At 43.2% G+C, this 21,486-nt stretch overlaps 1 protein-coding gene across 2 annotated transcripts in view; it reads right to left on the bottom strand.

Moving 5' to 3' along the window:
* The window catches only part of LOC137328332 (serine/threonine-protein phosphatase 2A 55 kDa regulatory subunit B gamma isoform), a 338,393-nt gene that overhangs the window by 23,062 nt on the left and 293,845 nt on the right, over positions 1-21,486 (bottom strand). For both annotated transcript variants that reach the window (XM_067994329.1, XM_067994330.1), the window contains one exon: positions 1,375-1,544. In XM_067994329.1, coding sequence (XP_067850430.1) covers positions 1,375-1,544 — 170 coding nt within the window. The remainder of the gene's footprint in view (positions 1-1,374; positions 1,545-21,486) is intronic.

Raw genomic sequence — 21,486 nt, 5'->3', positions numbered from 1 at the left:
CTCCTATCTGGGAATGACTGCTGACTGCATTTTGTGGTTGCACCATTTGCAAACCATGCGGACATTACCTACACTCATTTCACATAGGACACTTCCAATCAGCAGAGAGAAGAGATATCCGTCCCATCAGTTTGTGCTGGATTAACACCCAGGTCCCTGAGGTGACAGCACAGTGTGCTGACATACAGGAGCACCAATCTGTTTTTAATTATCTGGGGAGATTTTCCTGGGATAGGAAAAATCGGGTGGCCTATTTTACAGGCATGTGCTCCAACCCAGTACCCAGGTGATCCAGTGCACCTGGACGCAAACCCAGGAGACTCTTCCCCTCCCCATATTCCTAGCAACTGATATTGGAACACAAGTTATATTTCACAGAATGACTTTAAGTCTTGCACCCTGGCTGTGAAATTTTTGATCACTAGAATCACTGTCATCAGGAAAGAATTCTGACTTCCAGTCAGCAGAATGCAAGCTGCAACTGATGGACTCATCCACCCCAGGAATGGAGCTGCTCTTTTCTAGATCCCAAACTCTCAGTACTTTAGCAGGTTTCATTTCTCCTCAAAAGTCGAAGGCTTTTTTAAAAAATAATTTTGATGTGGCTGAGGAGTAGCTCCCCTTACAATACTGTTTTCTTTGAAAATTTGGTGGGGATTCAGATTGTAATTTTTCCAGCTTTTCTAAACATTTTGTGCTGTTGGTTTTCTTTCTGCTAAACAACACAATGACAACATTTTTTGGGGAGGGTGCAGAGGAGGTTTACTAGACTGGTACCAGGGATGAGGGACTTCAGTTATGTGGAGAGACTAGAGAAGCTGGGGGTGTTTGCCTTAGAGCAGTGAAAGTTAAGGGGAGATTTAATAGAGGTGTTCAAAATTATGAGGGATTTTGATAGAGTACATAGGGAGAAACTGTTTCTACTGGCAGGCGGGTCGGTAACCAGAGAACACAGATTTAAGATAATTGGCAAAAGAACCAGAGGCAAGATGAGGAGAAATTTTTTTATTCAGCAAGTTGTTATGATATGGAGTGCGCTGCCTGAAAGGGTGGTGGAAGCAGGTTCAATGGTAACTTTCACAAGGGAATTGGATATATACTTGAAAAGGGAAAAAATGCAGTGCTATGGGGAAATAGCAGGGGACTGGGACTAATTGGATAGATCTTTCAAAGAGCAGGATGGGCCGAATGGCCTCCTTCTGTGCTGTATGATTTTAGAACTCACATAAAAACAAGTTACACCCACAACTTCTGTCACGTGGCCAGTTGACAAAAAGACAACTCACACCGGACACAGAGGTGCAGTTCATCCAATAGTTGTTATGGTAAAAGAATGCAACTGCCTTGAACTTCCTAATCTTGAACACAGAGTACCTGATATGTTTCTATAGGCTTGGTTTCCATGTTCAGATCCCAGACTTTGACAGTGAGGTAATCTCGTGTCATCATGTACCGGCCACTGTGACTGAACTTCACATCAGAAACTGAAGAGGTTATCTCTGAGAAGAAGAATCTGTTATTGGGATCCTCTGGTTCCTCAAACACTGCAGGGCAAAATAAGGAAAGTAATATTAAAAGTAGTTCCCTCAGGTATATATGACCATCGCTAATTCACAGAAGAGAGATATTAAAAGGAATGCCATACAATCACAGTTAATGCGTGGTGTTATGAATTGTCTTCCTGATGGACACAATTCATTACAGTGCAATGTGGATCTAAAGAATCTACCCATGATATTAACAGGCCAGTTTCTATGGCAACAGGAGCTGCAGCCACTACTGCAGAACCATTTAGAAAGTAGTTCTGCAATATAAATGCAGCATTACACAGAATCCTAAGGAAACAACAGACTCATCTCCTTGGCAGTAATATAATTTTCAATAAACTTCTTGGTTAATTTTTAAAAGTGGATTTAATAAAACTATGTGACTATCAGATGAGCTAAACCACTGGATACATTTTCATAAAACAGAGCATTCAATGGTCATCATGTACCCACTTGTACTCACTCAGGTGCCCAAGTTGTTGCACATCAGTGGATGCAAGTTAGTGATTTTATTAGTATAATTAAACAATGCACCCATGTTAGGTCATTTACAAAACTATTTCACATTGGAAACTATGAAGCAGTAAGCAATCATGTTTAATTATCACGACATTACTTCAGGTTATTTATTAGTATATATCCTTCCAGGGATGTTTCTCTCAGGATGGTGCCAATCCAATACGAGGACAAAAAACATTCTGAGCACTGAAGGAATTGTCTCAGTCTCAGATTTTACTTTTCTGATAAATATTTTGACTGTTTTCAATTTGAACACATCAGTGTGTGTTCAGTACTGCAAAATGACGGCAAGTATAGCGAACAAGAACAGAAGTCGAGAAAGTATTCAGCGTCATCTTTTCAAAAGCTTCATAAATTCGATCACGCAGCCAATTCTATCTCTGATACTAAAATGATCAGAACGGTTTCAAACTGTACCACCTCAACTTGATTTGGACTGATCTAAATCCGAATCAACTTGGACTCAGTGCTACTTGCAGTTTTGGCAGGGTTCGAAAGTACAGATGCCTGAAACCTAAAATGCTATCAATTGAATCTAATGGTTAGATTCAGATATCTGAAGAACAGTATTCCAAATCTGAATTTAGACAAATTCATTCACCTGACTGTGCTCATCACTGTTTGAAATGCTACATTTCAAATCAGGTGAAAGAAATCTAGTGTTGTACTGGGAGAAACACTGCCGTCCCTTGTGAGGAAAGTTTCATGCAGATTCATTTCCTGAATAAAAATTACGTTACAAATTTTACACAGCCATTTTTCATTTAAACAAAATTAATTTGTGTCCTCAGGAATAAGGGGGTGCAGGTACTGAGAGACCTGGGGGTTTACGTACACAAATCTTTGAAGGTGGCAGGACAAGTTGATAAGGCTGTTTACAAAGCATGTGTGATCCTTGGCTTTTTAAATAGAGCATTGGGTACAAAAGCAAGGAAGTTGTGCTAAGCCTTTATGAATCACTGGTTAGGCCTCAGATGGAGTATTGTGTCCAATTGTGGGCACCACACTTTAGGAAGGATGTCAAGGCCTTGGAGAGGGTGCAGAGGAGATTTACTAGAATGGTATTAGGGATGAGGGACTTCAGTTATGTGGAGAGATTAGAGAAGCTAATATTGGTTAAGGGGAGATTTAATGGAGGTGTTCAAAATTTGAGGGGTTTTGATAGAGTACATAGGGAGATACTGTTTTCACTGGCAGAAGGGTCGGTAACCAGAGGACACAGATTGAAGGTAATTGGCAAAAGAACCAGAGGGGAGATGAGGAGAGTTGTTATGATCTAGAATGTACTGCCTGAAAGGGTGGTGGAAGCAGTTTCAATAATAACTTTCAAAAGGGAATTGGATAAATACTTGAAAAGGAAAAAAATTGCAGGGCTATGGGGAAAGAACAGGTAAGAGGGACCTATTGGATAGCTCTTTCAAAGAGCCGACACAGGCTCAATGGGCCAAATGGCCTCCTTCTGTGCTGTAAGATTCTATGAATCACAGATCAGCTGAATAATTTACAAAGGAAACAATGGACCTTTCTAATGGTTAAAAAATGCTAGAAATACTCAGACTGGTCTGAAATTCCTTACCATCACGATTATTTTGAAAAAAACTTTCAGCAAACACACTGGCAGATTTCGACAATGTACTGAATAATCTAGAATCCATGGTGGGAACATCTAGCATCAGTAAAACTTTCACGAAAATACAATTTAGTTTGAATCCAACCAAGGAAAGAAATGACAACATTAATATTGATTTTTTTTTGCCTTCTCTAAAGTTTATACTCTTACCAGTGGTTCATCAATCTTTCTTCCCCAAATTTGTTTGAATTCTATATAATTTTAAATGAATGGAAAATCAGTGCTCTGACTGACATCCCTCTAAGGCAGTGGGTCTGATCATACTCAATCAAGCTACTGTTTTCTTGCAGTTATAGTTGATTGTATTAGTTTGGACTACAAGCAATCTGTAGGCACCCTGTCAGAGGACAATATTTCTTCTTAATAAAAAAAATTACTCAAATTCCTTGTTTTCAAAAGTTTTATTTCCAATAGCTAAGGGAAACCAGAAAAAACAGGGTACAAGGAGCCAGCAAAATGCGAATTATAGAAAATCTCAATGACAAACATTACTCCTGATCAGAGACACTTGAGCTCTGATTTTAACTGTCCCCACCTGGCGGAAACTGGGGAGGCAGGGGAGTTAAAATAATCAGTTACCCCCACTGATGCTGCTTCCTTCCTGGCATGTTCTCATATTAACCTGCTTCTTTGAGCAGGTGAACAGGACACCCAGGTACTGTTTTAAATATGCAGATCAGGTCCAATGATATCATGTCCTGATCTGCTAGATCAACCAGAGGCCTGAGAGGGGTGGGGGGAGAAAAAAAGTGTCAGCTCCCCCATCTGACAGATCCTACTGGGAGCTGGATCCTAGGCCAGAAGAGGCCCAGCAGACAAGTTTAAAATGTATTTTTCACGATTTCCTGTGGGTCAGGAGTGCTCCTCTGGGCCCCACAAGGAAACCTTGGACCTGCCTTGAACCGAGCTGCTCCTGCTCCCTTGATCACTGACAGACACCCCACCCCACCCCCCATCTCCCCCAGCCCCAATTGCAGCACCACTCACACCCTCCCAATCATGGGCCCGAGCCCCCAAACCCCACTAACTGCCAGGGACCATCCCCACAGTCCCCGGTTGCGTCCCCGCTTGCTTGCGTTCCTGCCAGCCCACCAGGCTGTAGATCTGGCTGCCAATCAAGCGGGAGACTGCATCATTTTATTTAAATGAGGCCCTACCGTTGAGATCGGCAGGTCCCCACGTCCCCAGCCTTGCATGGTTCTTTGGCCGATTACAGCCTCACCCAGATCCTGCCCATAGTTTCCTAATGACATGGTAGTCTATGAATATCACCATTGGTACTGCTGACACACATCCTAACAAGGTTCAGCTCACTGTGTGAAGTTGACCTAATAACATGTAATGTCTGACAACACAGATTTCAACCCTTCACAAACTCTGTAGGTAGCAGTGCTGCATTATACAATGTGTATCAATTTAATTTTATAATATAGACTATTGCAGTACCATATACCAGTCTGTAACATTTGTATTGATTTTCTCTCCCTAAAGTTTACAGTGTTACCAGCAGTACATCAACCTTGCTTCCATAAATCTGTTTGAATTCTCTATAATCTTAAATTACTGTTGCCTTTTCTGGGCAGTAGTCTCAAGTGGTTTTTTTTATGGGCAATGCTACATCGCTATAAGCATAGAAAATAAAGCTCATTACTATTAGACTGACACTTAGGAGCTACTATTAGATTTATGAAGCAAAAGTCATCAAGTTTGTATTAGAACATGTATCTGATATTATATTGGTGTAACAGGATTTATAGCATCATTTTTCATGTCAAAATTGACAAGGCTTTGAAATTATAATCTATGGCTTGAAACAGGACCCAAAGATCTCCTCTATCACGTTACATACAATTTTGACTTTTCATCTCTTGGGTGTAGTGATGCAAATAAGGGCTTCTATGAAATGGATGGATTCACATAGCGAATAACTTAAACTCATTTTGTTAGGTTTGCAAGTTGGTGATGCTATTTTTTTCCTCCAATTATTTCCACTTTTTTCTCCTCTTCTGAGGGCTCTGATTTTTCACTGGGTACAGCTCCACAGGTAATACCTTGCACAAGTGGCCATTATTTATGTGAGAGTCTTGACAGTGATGGTCAGTAGGCTAATCATTCATGGGGGAAGGTCGCAACCTGGACAAGCCATGTCCTCATCCAGTGTACCTGCACAGGCACTTTCCAGCAGTGATTACCAGATCGCGGTCAAATGTAGAAACCCTGGCTGAGATTTTCCCATTCCAGCACAAGGTGCTGAGGCCAACTGCAGTGCCCCAATTCTTGCCCCAGTTCAGATCAGCTAACTCGGCACAGACGAGAATTCGAGCTTCGGACTACCCTGAACTATTTGGATGAGTGCAGCTCCAACAACACTCAAGAAGCTCAACACCATCCAAGATAAAGCAGCCCGCTTGATTGGCACCCCATCCACCACCCTAAACATTCACTCCCTTCACCACCGGTGCACTGTGGCTGCAGTGTGTACCATCCACAGGATGCAATGCAGCAACTCGCCAAGGCTTCTTCGACAGCACCTCCCAAACCCGCGACCTCTACCACCTAGAAGGACAAGAGCAGCAGGCACATGTGAACACCACCTGCACGTTCCCCTCCAAGTCACACACCATCTCGACTTGGAAATATATCGCCGGTCCTTCATTGTCGCTGGGTCAAAATCCTGGAACTCCCTTCCTAACAGCACTGTGGGAGAACCGTCACCACACGGACTGCAGCGGTTCAAGAAGGCGGCTCACCACCACCTTCTCGAGGGCAATTAGGGATGGGCAATAAATGCTGGCCTCGCCAGCGACGCCCACATCCCGTGAACGAATAAAAAAAAAATTTGGTTCAAGATCAGACCAGACCATTGCAACCTAAACAATCTGGGGAACTATATCATTCTAAATTTAACCATGAAGGATTTACTTTGAATGAATGAAAAAATATTGGTTGCACGACATGGACAGAAAATGTATGTCCCCATTTCCCACAAAGCTTCATGTGCAGAAGCACCATGTAACCTTTGTTCATGTCTAATGCCTTTCCATCAGCCATGCTGCTGGAGCTATACCCAGTTATCACTGTGCAGAAAGCAGGTGTTTGAAGTTGGAACCACAGCAGCATACATTTTAGTTATAAGAAATTGGGTCAAATAAGATGCAATCCCTCACAGGGGGAAAGGTAAAGGTGAGAACGCATAATTGTTTTTATATGCATACGAGACTGTTAGTCACAAAAGCATATTGTGCTTGGAACACCATCTTCAATTTATGATTTGCTATATTTGTTCATTTATTTTGGAGACATATATAATGTGATGCCCACAGCACCACCTACAGGTGCAATGCCTATGGACTGTTGCAACCACTCACCATTTTTAATATATTACTGGTCAATCCCTTGTGATGTTGCACACTGAAAGCTAAGACTAACTGCAGACTACAGGTCAAGGGCGGTGGAGGAAGGGGGATGGGAGAAGAGGATATATATATATATATATATCATTAAAAATGTTGAGTGGCTGTAACATTTTATGGTATTGCACCTGTGAGGGTCACATTGTGTGTCCTAACGTTACTGTGACTGCCCCAGCTCCCCCATCATTGCACACATAATCCTTCCTGGGCGTACCCGATTGCTGTCTTCTCCGTTCCCACCTCATCCTACTCCACTCATCCCTCCTCATCCCCCCAATTCGCATCCTCCCCTCTCCACTTCCCTCTTCCATCACCGACCACGACCTGCAGACTGCACCAAGTCTTAACTATCAGTGTTCAACATCACTAGAGATTGAAAAGTAATATATTAAAAATGGTGAGTGGTTTCAACAGTCCATAGGTATTGCACCTGTAGCTGGTTCTGTGAGGGTCATGCTACGTGACCCATTAAGTACAGCCCCATTGGACTGAATCTTCGCCTAACAGCCATCAACAACAAATTATTGTGCAAAGATTGATGCATTTAGACTTAAAATAGTACTTGGAAATTAACTTCTATGTAGTACTCTTGATTTAAACTGCACAGCAATAAGGCAAGTACTAAATTGTTGGCCAGTTATGTAACATCATCAGAAACATTAATTCCAAATCTCCCTTTTTCCATCACAAGGGAAGCTTTTGCATGTATAGAATTGATTATCTCAAACTATTCAAACCTCAAATTAACTGCATCCAAAAGGACAGGCAGAGTAAAAGTACTAGGCAGGTAGAGGAGGAGTCCCCTGGGGCCATCTCCCTCTCAAACAGATATACCGCTGTGGATACTGTTGGGGGAGATGGCTTATCAGGGGAAACCAGCAAGAGCCAAGTTCGTGGCATCACGGGTGGCTCTGCTGCACAGGAGGGGAGGAAGAAGAGTGGCAGGGCTATATTGATAGGGGATTCAATTGTAAGGGGAACAGATAGGCATTTCTGCAGCTGCAAACGTGACTCCAGGATGGTATGTTGCCTCCTTGGTGCTAGGGTCAAGGATGTCACAGAGCAGCTGCAGGGCATTCTGGAGGGGGAGGATGAACAGCCAGTCGTCATGGTCCATATCGGTACCAACGACAAAGGTAAAAAAAAAGGGATGAGGTCCTGCAAGGTGAATTTAAGAAGTTAGGAGATAACTTAAAAAGCAGGACTTCAAAGGTAGTGATCTCAGGATTACTACCAGTGCCAGTGAGTATAGGAACAGGAGAATAGACCAGATGAATGCGTGGCTGCAGGGATGGTGTAGGAGGGAGGGATTTAGATTCCTGGGACATTGGGACTGGTTCTGGAGAAGGTGGGACCTGTACAAGCGGGACGGGTTACACCCGAGCAGGACCGGGACCGATGTCCTTGTGGGGGTGTTTGCTGGTGCTGTTTGGGAAGGTTTAAACTAGAATGGCAGGGGGATGGGAACCTGAGCAGGGAGACAGAGGAGGGGGAAACAAGGATGGAAACAAAAGACAGAAAGGGAAGAAGCAATAGTGGAAGGCAGAGAAAATAAGGGCGAAAAACAAATAGGGCCATAGTGCAAAATAAAACTAAGATGATTAGCAATCTTAAAAAGACAAGTGTAAAGTCATTGTGTCTAAATACGCGGAGCATTCGCAATAAGGTAGATGAATTAACAGCGCAGATAGATATTAATGGTTATGATAGAGTTGCGATTACAGAGACATGGCTGCAGGGTGACCAAGGATGGGAACTGAACATCCAGGGGTATTCAATATTTAGGAAGGACAGGCAAAAAGGGAAAGGAGGTGGGGTAGCCTTGTTAGTAAAGGAGGAAATCAATGCAATAGCGAGGAAGAATATTGGCTCGGAAAATCACGATGTGGAATCTGTATGGGCGGAGCTAAGAAACACCAAGGGGCAGAAAACGTTGGTGGGGGTTGTCTATAAGCCCCCAAACAGTAGTGGAGATGTAGGGGAAGACATTAAACAGGAAATTAAAGACACATGCAAGAAGGGTACAACTATAATCATGGATGACTTTAATATACATACAGATTGGTCAAACCAAATTAGCAATAATACAGTGGGGGAGGAATTCCTGGAGTGTGTACGTGATGGTTTTCTAGACAAATACGTTGAGGAACCAACTAGGGAACAGGCGATCCTAGACTGGGTATTGTGCAATGAGAAAGGATTAATTAACAATCTTGTTGTGCGGGGTCCCTTAGGGAAGAGCGACCATAACATGATAGAATTCCTCATTAAGATGGAGAATGAAGTAGCTGAATCCAAAACTAGGGTCCTGAATCTAAATAAAGGAAATTACGAAAGTATGAGGTGCGAGTTGGCTATGATAGATTGGGGAACTTTACTAAAAGGGATGATGGTGGATAGGCAATGGCTAATATTTAAAGAACATGTGCAGGAATTACAACAATTATTCATTGCTGTCTGGCGCAAAAATAAAACAGGAAAAGGTGGCTCAACCGTGGCTTACAAAAGAAATTAGTGATAGTATTAGATCCAAAGAGGAGGCATATAAAATCGCCAGAAAAAGCGGCAAGCCTGAGGATGGGGAGCAGTTCAGAATTCAGCAAAGGAGGACAAAGAGATTGATTAAGAGGGGAAAAACAGAGTATGAGAGTAAACTAGCAGGGAACATAAAAACTGACTGTAAAAGCTTCTATAAATATGTCAAGAGAAAAAGATTAGTGAAGACAAATGTAGGTCCCTTACAGTCAGAAATGGGGGAAATTATAATGGGGAACAAAGAAATGGCAGAACAATTAAACACATACTTTGGTTCTGTCTTCACAAAGGAGGACACAAATAACCTGCCAGAAATGTTAGGGAACCAAGGGTCTAGTGAGAGGGAGGAACTGAAGGGAACCAGTATTAGTAAAAAAAAGTGCTAGGGAAATTAATGGGGCTAAAGGCTGACAAATCCCCAGGGCCTGATAATCTACATCCCAGAGTACTAAAGGAAGTGGCCCTGAAAATAGTGGATGCATTGGTGATCATCTTCCAAAATTCTATAGACTCTGGAACAGTTCCTACAGATTGGAGGGTGGCAATTGTAACCCTACTATTTAAAAAAGGAGGGAGAGAAAAAACAGGGAATTACAGACCAGTTAGCCTAACATCAATAGTGGGAAAAATGCTAGAGTCTATTATAAGAGATGTGATAACAGAACACTTGGAGGGCATTAATGCGATTGGACAAAGTCAGCATGGGTTTATGAAAGGGAAATCATGCTTAATAAATCTATTGCCATTTTTTTGAGGATGTAACTAGTAGAATAGATAGGGGAGAACCAGTGGATATGGTGTATTTGGATTTTCAGAATGCTTTTGATAAGGTCTGTGGGCTAGGGGCTGCAGAAAGTAACCTGAGATGTCAGCTGCTGAAACACACAGGCAGGAACAACATTTGAACTGAAGTAACCTGAGTTCAGTCACTGGCCTCAGCTGGCTGGAACCGGTTTGAATGAACTAAGTTTTGTGAAAGACAAAGGAAATGTGATAAGACACAAGTCCTTATTTAGAAAAGGAGTAATGAGGTAATGCTACCTAAGTCCTTGGGACAGAGACAATGAGGAGAAGACACAGGGTAACCGAGAAAGCCTAAACCAATGAGAGAGACAGCACAGCTTGAAGAGATAAGATTCGGAATAAGAATGAAGGATCTGGGGCGTGGAGCCAGATGAAGACTCCGGAGAACAACCATCGCGGAAGTGGAAGACCCTACGTCAGGGACGTAGAGACGACGTCGAGAGAGAGAGAGAGAGAGAACGGAACGCCAGGCCAGCGTCAGCTCTCCTTTTCGGGTATTATCCTTTATATTCTGTGACCACTCAGGGAGTGTCAGAGAAACCTAGTGGGTGTGCATTTAGAACTTAGTTTGGGTATAAAACTGTATAACCTGGTGTAAACTGCATGCCTATATCTAACCAGACGTATAAGCTATATGTATATGATCTAACGGCGTGAATAAAGTGAATTGAGAGTTAAGAGAGAATTGACTCTTCTCCTCTTTGTACTACGCCAGTAACCGTAACCGGTGACCTCCGGTCAACAGGTCCCACACAAGAGATTAGTGTGCAAAATTAAAGCACATGGGATTGGGGGGAATATACTGGCATGGATTGAGAATTGGTTGACAGACAGGAAACAGAGAGTAGGAATAAATGGGTCTTTTTCCGGGTGGCAGGCAGTGACTAGTGGAGTACTGCAGGGATCAGTGCTTGGGCCCCAGCTATTCACAATATATATATCAATGATTTGGATGAGGGAACTAAATGTAACATTTCCAAGTTTTTTTTTTTTTTTATTCGTTCACGGGATGCGGGCGTCGCTGGCAAGGCCGGCATTTATTGCCCATCCCTAATTGCCCTCGAGAAGGTGGTGGTGAGCCGCCTTCTTGAACCGCTGCAGTCCGTGTGGTGACGGTTCTCCCACAGTGCTGTTAGGAAGGGAGTTCCAGGATTTTGACCCAGCGACAATGAAGGAACGGCGATATATTTCCAAGTCGGGATGGTGTGTGACTTGGAGGGGAACGTGCAGGTGGTGTTGTTCCCACGCGCCTGCTGCCCTTGTCCTTCTAGGTGGTAGAGGTCGCGGGTTTGGGAGGTGCTGTCGAAGAAGCCTTGGCGAGTTGCTGCAGTGCATCCTGTGGATGGTGCACACTGCAGCCACAGTGCGCCGGTGGTGAAGGGAGTGAATGTTTAGGGTGGTGGATGGGGTGCCAATCAAGCGGGCTGCTTTATCTTGGATGGTGTCGAGCTTCTTGAGTGTTGTTGGAGCTGCACTCATCCAGGCAAGTGGAGAGTATTCCATCACACTCCTGACTTGTGCCTTGTAGATGGTGGAAAGGCTTTGGGGAGTCAGGAGGTGAGTCACTCGCCGCAGAATACCCAGCCTCTGACCTGCTCTCGTAGCCACAGTATTTATATGGCTGGTCCAGTTAAGTTTCTGGTCAATGGTGACCCCCAGGATGTTGATGGTGGGGGATTCGGCGATGGTAATGCCGTTGAATGTCAAGGGGAGGTGGTTAGACTCTCTCTTGTTGGAGATTGTCATTGCCTGGCACTTATCTGGCGCGAATGTTACTTGCCACTTATCAGCCCAAGCCTGGATGTTGTCCAGGTCTTGCTGCATGCAGGCTCGGACTGCTTCATTATCTGAGGGGTTGCGAATGGAACTGAACACTGTGCAGTCATCAGCGAACATCCCCATTTCTAACCTTATGATGGAGGGAAGGTCATTGATGAAGCAGCTGAAGATGGTTGGGCCTAGGACACTGCCCTGAGGAACTCCTGCAGCAATGCCCTGGGGCTGAGATGATTGGCCTCCAACAACCACTACCATCTTCCTTTGTGCTAGGTATGACTCCAGCCACTGGAGAGTTTTCCCCCTGATTCCCATTGACTTCAATTTTACGAGGGCTCCTTGGTGCCACACTCGGTCAAATGCTGCCTTGATGTCAAGGGCAGTCACTCTCACCTCACCTCCGGAATTCAGCTCTTTTGTCCATGTTTGGACCAAGGCTGTAATGAGGTCTGGAGCCGAGTGGTCCTGGCGGAACCCAAACTGAGCATCGGTGAGCAGGTTATTGGTGAGTAAGTGCCGCTTGATAGCACTGTCGATGACACCTTCCATCACTTTGCTGATGATTGAAAGTAGACTGATGGGGCGGTAATTGGCCGGATTGGATTTGTCCTGCTTTTTGTGGACAGGACATACCTGGGCAATTTTCCACATTGTCGGGTGGATGCCAGTGTTGTAGCTGTACTGGAACAGCTTGGCTAGAGGCGCAGCTAGTTCTGGAGCACAAGTCTTCAGCACTACAGCTGGGATGTTGTCGGGGCCCATAGCCTTTGCTGTATCCAGTGCACTCAGCCGTTTCTTGATATCACGTGGAGTGAATCGAATTGGCCGAAGACTGGCTTCCGTGATGGTGGGGATATCGGGAGGAGGCTGAGATGGATTATCCACTCGGCACTTCTGGCTGAAGATGGTTGCAAACGCTTCAGCCTTGTCTTTTGCACTCACGTGCTGGACTCCGCCATCATTGAGAATGAGGATGTTTGCAGAGCCTCCTCCTCCCGTTAGTTGTTTAATTGTCCACCACCATTCACGACTGGATGTGGCAGGACTGCAGAGCTTTGATCTGATCCGTTGGTTGTGGAATCGCTTAGCTCTGTCTATAGCATGTTGCTTCTGTTGTTTAGCACGCATGTAGTCCTGAGTTGTAGCTTCACCAGGTTGGCACCTCATTATATGTTTATATGTTTCGATGAGATCACCTCTCATTCTTCTAAACTCTAGTGAATACAGGCCGAGTCAAAGCTGGGGTGGAATGTGAGCTGTGAGGAGGATGCAAAGAGGATCCAATGTGATTTAGACAAATTGGGTGAGTGGGCAAGAACATGGTAGATGCAGTAGAACGTGGATAAATGTGAGGTTATCCACTTTGGTTGTAAAAACAGAAAGGCAGATTATCTGAATGGCGATAAATTGGGAAAAGGGGAGGTGCAACGAGACCTGGGTTGTTCTTGTACACCAGTCGCTGAAAGGGAGCATTCAGGTGCAGCAAGCAGTTAGGAAGGCGAATGGTATGTTGACCTTCTTGCAAGAGGATTTGAGTACAGGAGCAGGGATGTCTTACTGCAGTTATACAGGGCCTTGGTGAGACCACATCTGGAGTATTGTGTGCAGTTTTGGTCTCCTTATCTGAGGAAGGATGTCCTTGCCATGGAGGGAGTGCAACGAAGGTTTACAGACTGATTCCTGGGATGGCAGGACTAACGTATGAGGAGAGATTGAGTTGACTCGGCCTGTATTCACTAGAGTTTAGAAGAATGAGAGGTGATCTCATCGAAACATATAAAATTCTAACAGGACTAGACAGACTGGATGCAGGAAGGATGTTCCCGATGGCTGGGGAGTCTAGAACCAGGGGTCACAGTCTCAGGATACGGGGTATGCCATTTAGAAATGAAATGAGGAGAAATTTCTTCAGAGGATGGTGAACCTGTGGAATTCTCTACCACAGTAGGCAGTGGAGGCCAAGTCATTAGATGTATTCAAGAAGGAGATAGATATATTTCTTAATGCTAAAGGGATCAAGGGATATGGGGAAAAAGCGGGAACAGGGTACTGAGTTAGACGATCAGCCATGATCAATTTGAATGGTGGAGCAGGCCCGAAGGGCCGAATGGCCTACTCTTGCTCCTATTTTCTATGTTTAAATAGAAACCTTCCTTCCAACCCTTCTCTGAGGTATCCCCATCATAACTTCATTCGGACATCGGTGGAACCATTAGGGAAATGAAGTAAACAGCCATTTTCAGCCAAAGTTGCAGTGAGAGAGCGAGAGAACTTTTGTGGAATTTCAGAGTCTCTTTGTCTGTATTCTATTTTAAAAGGCTCAGTAATTAATTTTAACTAACTATGTTCTGGTGTAATACTTTTTAGTATAAATTCATGCCGTTGATATTTTAATTTTGGTGATTCATACAACATGGGATATTTACATGCTCTTTTTTTTTCAAAAAAAAATTTACACAGTAAATTGAAGATTTTTTTTGAACACTGGTGTGCTGTCAGTTTAGATCTTACTTAAAATACTTGTGTAGATTTTGCATCCATTCATCGGCAATGGGAGGAAAATCTAGCACTGTACTTAGTTTTGAATATTCTTGCAAGAGCAACAATATTGATCCCAAGTGTAAAGGGGCTGAGCTATTAAAATTAAGAGAACCTTAGGCTTTACAGTTTAGAAAGAAGGGTAAGAGCATGAGACATGAAAAGAAGAGTCAGTTTACATGGAATTAGCTAATCTGCAATAATGTAAAAAGGAACAAGAACTACTCCACAGGAAAAGGGCTTCGCAGGCTCGAGTAGAATAAAAGATGAATCTAGACACAAGCTGAAATTACAATAATTGTAAATGCAGCCATTTTGTATATTAAATTCAATTAAGGTCTGTTTCGCTATAGTTCAGTCATACAAATTATATATCAAATCATGTTCTACAATCATATTTAGGTTTGCATGAAACAAGTTACATGATCTGAATTTGTGCATTGACAGGTTACAAAGTAATAAGAGTGAAACGCATGAGCAAAATGTCACTTTTATACAAATTGCATTCATATAGTAGCTTTACTGTATATTTTGATATATGCCCCACACAAATGCAACAGATATTGAGTAATAACAGGAGAAAAGTTTGCAAATGTGACTGAAGGGTTGGTCAGTCAGTAAGGGACAGGATTGAGGAGGCCAGAGCGCAGTGTGCTCACTGGCAGGTAGGGCTGGAGAAAGTTGCATTGATATGGTAGTGCGAGACCGTGTAAGGATTTGTAAATGAAGATAAGGATTTTGAATGCAATGTATTGGAGGATGCAGAGACAATCGAGAACAGGTTCCACTGAGCATAAAGATAGCATCTGAAATGGAGAAGCTGAAAGCACCATGGCCTAACTAACACGGGAAGGGAATCCAGCTCAGAAATTTGATCTGGATTAACCTGATGTGCATGACCCCACTTGTCACAGCATTTACTGAGAAGACAACACAGCTCCTCTTTGTTCAATAGGATGTCGTTCCAAAGCAGAGACTTTGTAGATTCTAGTTATTAATCAATGTAATGTTAAAAATAATAATTTAGATTATCACTTCAAATTTATAAGCACAATCCTTCCTGTCAGTATTTGTGAAGGGTCATCATCGACTGTGTGTCAGATAATTAAACCAGTGTGACAGAATGGTGCCAAAAATTAGCTAAGTGAAATCAAAGGTACAAATAGATATGTGTGAGAGTAGGAATATTGAGTCAATTGTATTAACCTGTGAGGAATAGCCATATACATTAATGCTCACAGGGTCATTTAGTTGAAAGACTTTGGTTAGTGATTCAAAGGTTTAATGTTCATTATATTTATTTATCCTTACTGCATAACCAATTTATACAGTTAACATGCTGATACAAATACTTTTGATATCTGATAAAATCAAATCCTGATTGAAGACTCCTAATCAGCAGTTAGCTTCCCCACCACACAATGTTTGGTTGTTGTGCACATCAAGGTGAGAGATGTCGATGCTGGAGAATGGATTATTTTCCATTTGCAGCACTTGGTGTTAGCAACAAAAACTCCCAGGTTAGGTATAGCAGAGCAAAGTTCTTCCGATCAGCCCCAACCACAGAAAAACATGCCCTACTGCACCAGTGTGTCATTTTCTTCCCTCATTTCCCACAATCCTTAGGCCTGTCTGAGTGACATGGCCAATTGGAGGGCCATTAGGAACGGGACTAAAACTGTTCAAGCTCATTTCACACAGAACTCTTGCAGCCAACAGATATTTATCCAATCTATGTGGACTGGATTTGAACCCTGCTTTCAGAGGTGAAAGGCCAGTGTCTAAACCACTGCACCACCCAGGTCCCATCCAGTCAGTAGCTAAGGCGTACAGGGCAGAAATAGGTTCCATGTTTAGTTCTCCAATCTTTGAGCTGGCTGATGTCCGCCAGGTCAACAGGTTTGCAACAGTTAGCTTCTGTGTCCCTAGGTTAAGGCAGGAAAAACATGCCACTTTGGTTTGCTATCCAGTGACCTATTTGGGCATCCGGTGAGGATAGATTGGGGCTCACCCATGGTAACCCAGCAGTCAACATCAAGCATTATACATAATGGTCGATATTACAAATGGGTGCCATCGGCAGGCAATCTCACCATTATGGATGAGAAGCCATAGGAAGCGCACACATGATATCTTGAAATGTGCACCCCATGGGTTGGAGTCCCCACTAATAGCTTTATTTTTGCTAACTCTGCCTTATAATGCCACTTGGGTAAGATACTGGAGGACAAATATGGTCTGTGGACCGAAAGCCCATCAAAGAGTTAATGCTATCAGGAAAGATGGGGAGGGAAACAATGGTGAGGAAGAAAAAAAAAATTAAAATTTGGGGGATAAAAGTCTTCATCTCTGTTGAGTGAAAGGACAGCACAAAACTGCATACAATTTCACACTGGCAATGAATTAGTAAACTTGCTCAGAGGAACCAGCAGCAGCATGTCAGGAGTAGAAATGTAAAATGTTGCAGTGGTGCAGTGCTGGGTGATCATAGATGGACAACACATGTAATTGGAAAATCAGAAATGGCCCCGAGAATTGTGCAATTCAACAAGTCTCCAGGCTACTTTCTAAGGTATATTACTCATTGTTATCCATGCTCAATATTACAAACATTTTTGAATCACCATCTGTCATTTAAAAACATATGTACACAAAATATAAAAAAGTAAGCTTTTTTCTTCCATTTTAATTCTACCATGTATGTTCAATATTAGTAAAAAAAATGGAATATTAGAAAGCATTCTGAGACTATTAGTATCATTTTAGGTGAACTGGTTTACACTGCAATAATTCTCAGGAGAATTAACTAGAATACTGCAGCATAGTACAATCTACCTCAAGGATCCGTTCCAAACATGTGAAAGTTGGGACTTAATCTTTATTTAAGTACAGTATTTTGCTGTACTTTCAGACTGAGAGGACAGGGGCATCAGATGGAGGATAGCTTCATCGGGCACTCAAACATGCAACAAAGTGTTAACTAATCATACCCCTCCACCCCACCCCCCCAATCAGTGATAATGGAACATTCCATGCAATTGGCCAATCATACACTGTTTGAACTAGGGCAAGTTGTACAACAAACCTCAAAAGGCAAGCGATAATGTGGAAAACAATGTCGGTGACATTGCTTAATGTGCTTGTATTAAATTCCTGTCCGCTATTTTAATGGAGGGGTTGACAGATTTATTTTAAAATAAATGGTTAACATCTCTGTTAAAATAGCGAGAGAAATTTTACACATGCACATTAAACATTTATATAATAAGACCACAACGAACATTTTCTATCCCAAACAGAACATAATTCTCAAGTTCCAGTTCATCCAGCTTCCATTCTTGGCTCCCATGATAACAGACAATGTAATTGGTTGCATCTCCTCGGGTACTGTCCCCCTCCCTTTCAAAACCACCATCACCCACTCCCCTCAAAAAACCCACCCTCGACCTCTGTTCTTACAAACTACCGTCTCATCTCCAACCTCCCTTTTCTCTCCAAAGTCCTTGAATGTGGTATAGCCACAAATCTTCGACTTAATCGAACATCATTCCTTGTCACACAAAAAAGTATACCATACTGTTCCTGTTGGCAAGCTAAATGTAACTTTTCTGGATGGTTCTTCCTCGCTCTATCTTAAGGAGGACTTGCTCCTTGTGTGTCCCTCAGCAGACCTTATAGATCTAACCTATGGAGCATGTGCTTCCCTTCATTTTCTGGCTGGACAAGAAACCAAGGGCTTAAACTCTGACCCCCTTCCAGCTCTCTCTGTGTCCAGGGATTGGCCAGTAGAGCTGCCAATTAAATTGTCTGCTGCCCCATTGGTTGGAGAGGTCAATGGAACCTATTTCCTGCTGTTTCCAACTGAATAGGACCATCCTGCCATTTTCCCTGGAGAAGGGCTCAAGTTTGGAGTGTGGCTGTCACGTTTTGAAATTTTTCGGCCACAGAAGGAGTTGGCAGTAATTTATATTAAAAAGATAATTTGACTCTGGGCGGGTAGCGAGGCAAGTTGGAAACTCACTTGCTGATCAAGAAACGAGGCCCAGGATATTTTAACTCCTAGGCCTTATTTAAATCCCGCCGGCCTGCTTCTCACTGGGAACAAGCGGAAAGTCGGTGGGAAGCGTCAGAAAATCACATGGCCCAGAGGCTGCCCGCCATCACCAGGCAGGTGACCGGATCAGCTTCGGGTGTCGTCTCGCGGCGATTTCACTTTTTGGAAGGGTGAAGTCTGTGGCAGGCCTAAACTCTCCTTGTGGAGCCTGCAAGAGCACTCCTTTAGCCTCTTCTAGCCCTGGCTTCTCTTCCTGCTGTCTTCACCTGGTGGGAAAACTACAGTGTCTTCCTCACTCAGGTCAGCAGTTAAAATTGCATTTACGTGCATATGTAAAGAAGTACCCTGCCGGATATTGTCCTTGCCGCCTGCTCAGTAGAGCAGGTTAAAATTTGGAACAGTGAGTTCCTGACGGCTTTCTGATGGGTAAGTAACCTGGATTATTTTAACTACCCACCCGTCCTGTTTCCGCCAGGTGGGTAGGGTTAAAACTACCTCCAATAATTTTTTCCCGGGTGGGTAAGGTTAAAATTCCCACTCCTCCAATGAGTCTGGATTGTCCACAGGAAGAACTATCAATTTTCACTGTCTCCATCTGGAGGGTTATGCGAGAAGCATCAATTCACAAACTTATCTGTCTAGTTTTAATACACATCCTTCACCTCCCCTTCCCCCCCGCCTCAAGCTCCCATCCATTCCCCCCGCCCCCCACCCCCCACCATGAGCTAAATTTCACTTATCTTTTTAATATAAATTACTGCCAACTCCTTCTATGGCCGAAAAATTTCAAAACGTGACAGCCACACTCCAAACTTGAGCCCTTCTCCAGGGAAAATGCATTGCCGGCTTGTGTGGTGTGTGCTGACTGTCTGCATGCCTTCAAGAGGGAACTAGACTGGATCTTGGTTGAGGCAGAGATCGCATTACATAAAAAGGTAAATGGATTCGCAGTTAATCGTATGCAGGGTCAACGTAATCTCCTGGACTGGTTTCAATCGCCTGAGGGGGTTGGAGAGGAATTTTCCAAAGTTATTTTCTCCCTTATTGTCCCCGTGCTTTTTTCTGGATTTTTGCCTTTCCCAGGACATCACATGGCTGCAGGGAGGGGTGGAGGGTTAGGAAGTGTCTAGTCATGATGCTCCAGACATCATGAGTGTGGGGCAAACTTAATGGACCAGCTGGCCTTTTCCTGCCTGTCATTCCATATAGAATCATAGAAAGGTTCCAGCACAGAAGGAGGCCATTCAGCCCATCAAGTCCGTACCGGCTCTATGCAAGAGCAATCCAGCTAGTCCAACTCCCCTGCCCTATCCCTGTAGCCCTGTAAAAGTTTTTCCTTTCAAGTACTTATCCAGTTCCCTTTTGAAAGTTACAATCGATTCTGTCTCAACCAGCTTCTCAGGCAGTGCATTCTAGATCCTAACCACTTTTTCCTCATGTCACCTTTGGTTCTTTTGCCAATCACCTTAAATCTATGTCCTCTGGTTCTTGACCCTTCTGCTAATGAGAACAGTTTCTCTCTATCTATTCTGTCTAGACCATTCATGATTTTAAATACCTCCAAAATATATCCAAATGCTAAAAGATACAGGGTTGGTTGACTGGAAAATTAAGCGCATCAATGATAATGTCACTTAAAGGATAAATGCAGAGAGGTGGCAGAGTAGATCACTACACTTCTTTTAAACCAGTGGCTTGGTTTTAATCCTGCCCACATGGTTAGGATATATCTGTTTGTAATATATTATTTAGCTATGCACAGGCCACACCTCAAACTTAAAACCGTTTTTCTTTGCTTTGAAAAGGTATGTTGCTGTCATACCAAAACAACAAAAGTGCTCATCAGACAGTGTGGAAACCGGGAGAAGAGTTAAAGAAAGTAACCAAAATTGGAGGCAAAACACTCAGTTTTGAGATGGCTTTCGAAGATGGGGAATGATACAATGAAGCAAAGTGGTTTAAGAAGATAATTCCATTATATTGAGCCGCGATATTAAGGGGAACAGATAGGGTGGATAGAGAGAAACTATTTCCACTGGTTGGGGATTCTAGGAGTAGGGGGCACAGTCTAAAAATTAGAGCCAGACCTTTCAGGAGTGAGATTAGAAAACATTTCTACACACAAAGGGTGGTAGGAGTTTGGAACTCTCTTCCGCAAACAGCAGTTGAAACTAGCTCAATTGCTAAATTTAAATGTGAGATAGATAGCTTTTTGCCAACCAAAGATATTAAGGGATATGGGCCAAAGGCAGGTATATGGAGCTAGATCACAGATCAGCCATGATCTTATCAAATGGCGGAGCAGGCACGAGGGGCTGAATGGCTTACTCCTGCTCCTATGTTCCTATGACTGCTGAATACTCCGCCACTGATGGGAGTGGGGTGGGGGGAAAAGACGCATAGTAGTCCCGACTCAAAAGTGGAAGATGTGAGCTGGGATGTGGGTTGGAGGATATTGCAGAGGCAGGGTAGGGCAAGACTATACAGGGATTTGTAAGTAAGAAGTAGTAGTTTGACAATCAACGTTTAAGTGAGCAGAAAGCTCGTGGAGGGCATGATAGTGTAATACAGCTTGAAATGAAAAAGGCATATATGGTTATACTGCTGAAGCCAACTGGTAAGTCAATATTGTCTGTGCATTAGAACTTTCATCCATGCAGTTAATTTCAT

This window comes from Heptranchias perlo, chromosome 1 (genome assembly GCF_035084215.1).
Source record: "Heptranchias perlo isolate sHepPer1 chromosome 1, sHepPer1.hap1, whole genome shotgun sequence".
NCBI classification, from domain to species: Eukaryota; Metazoa; Chordata; class Chondrichthyes; order Hexanchiformes; family Hexanchidae; genus Heptranchias; species Heptranchias perlo.
The sequence above is the reverse complement of the archived record's forward strand: the minus strand, read 5'-3'. Positions and strand labels throughout refer to the sequence as shown.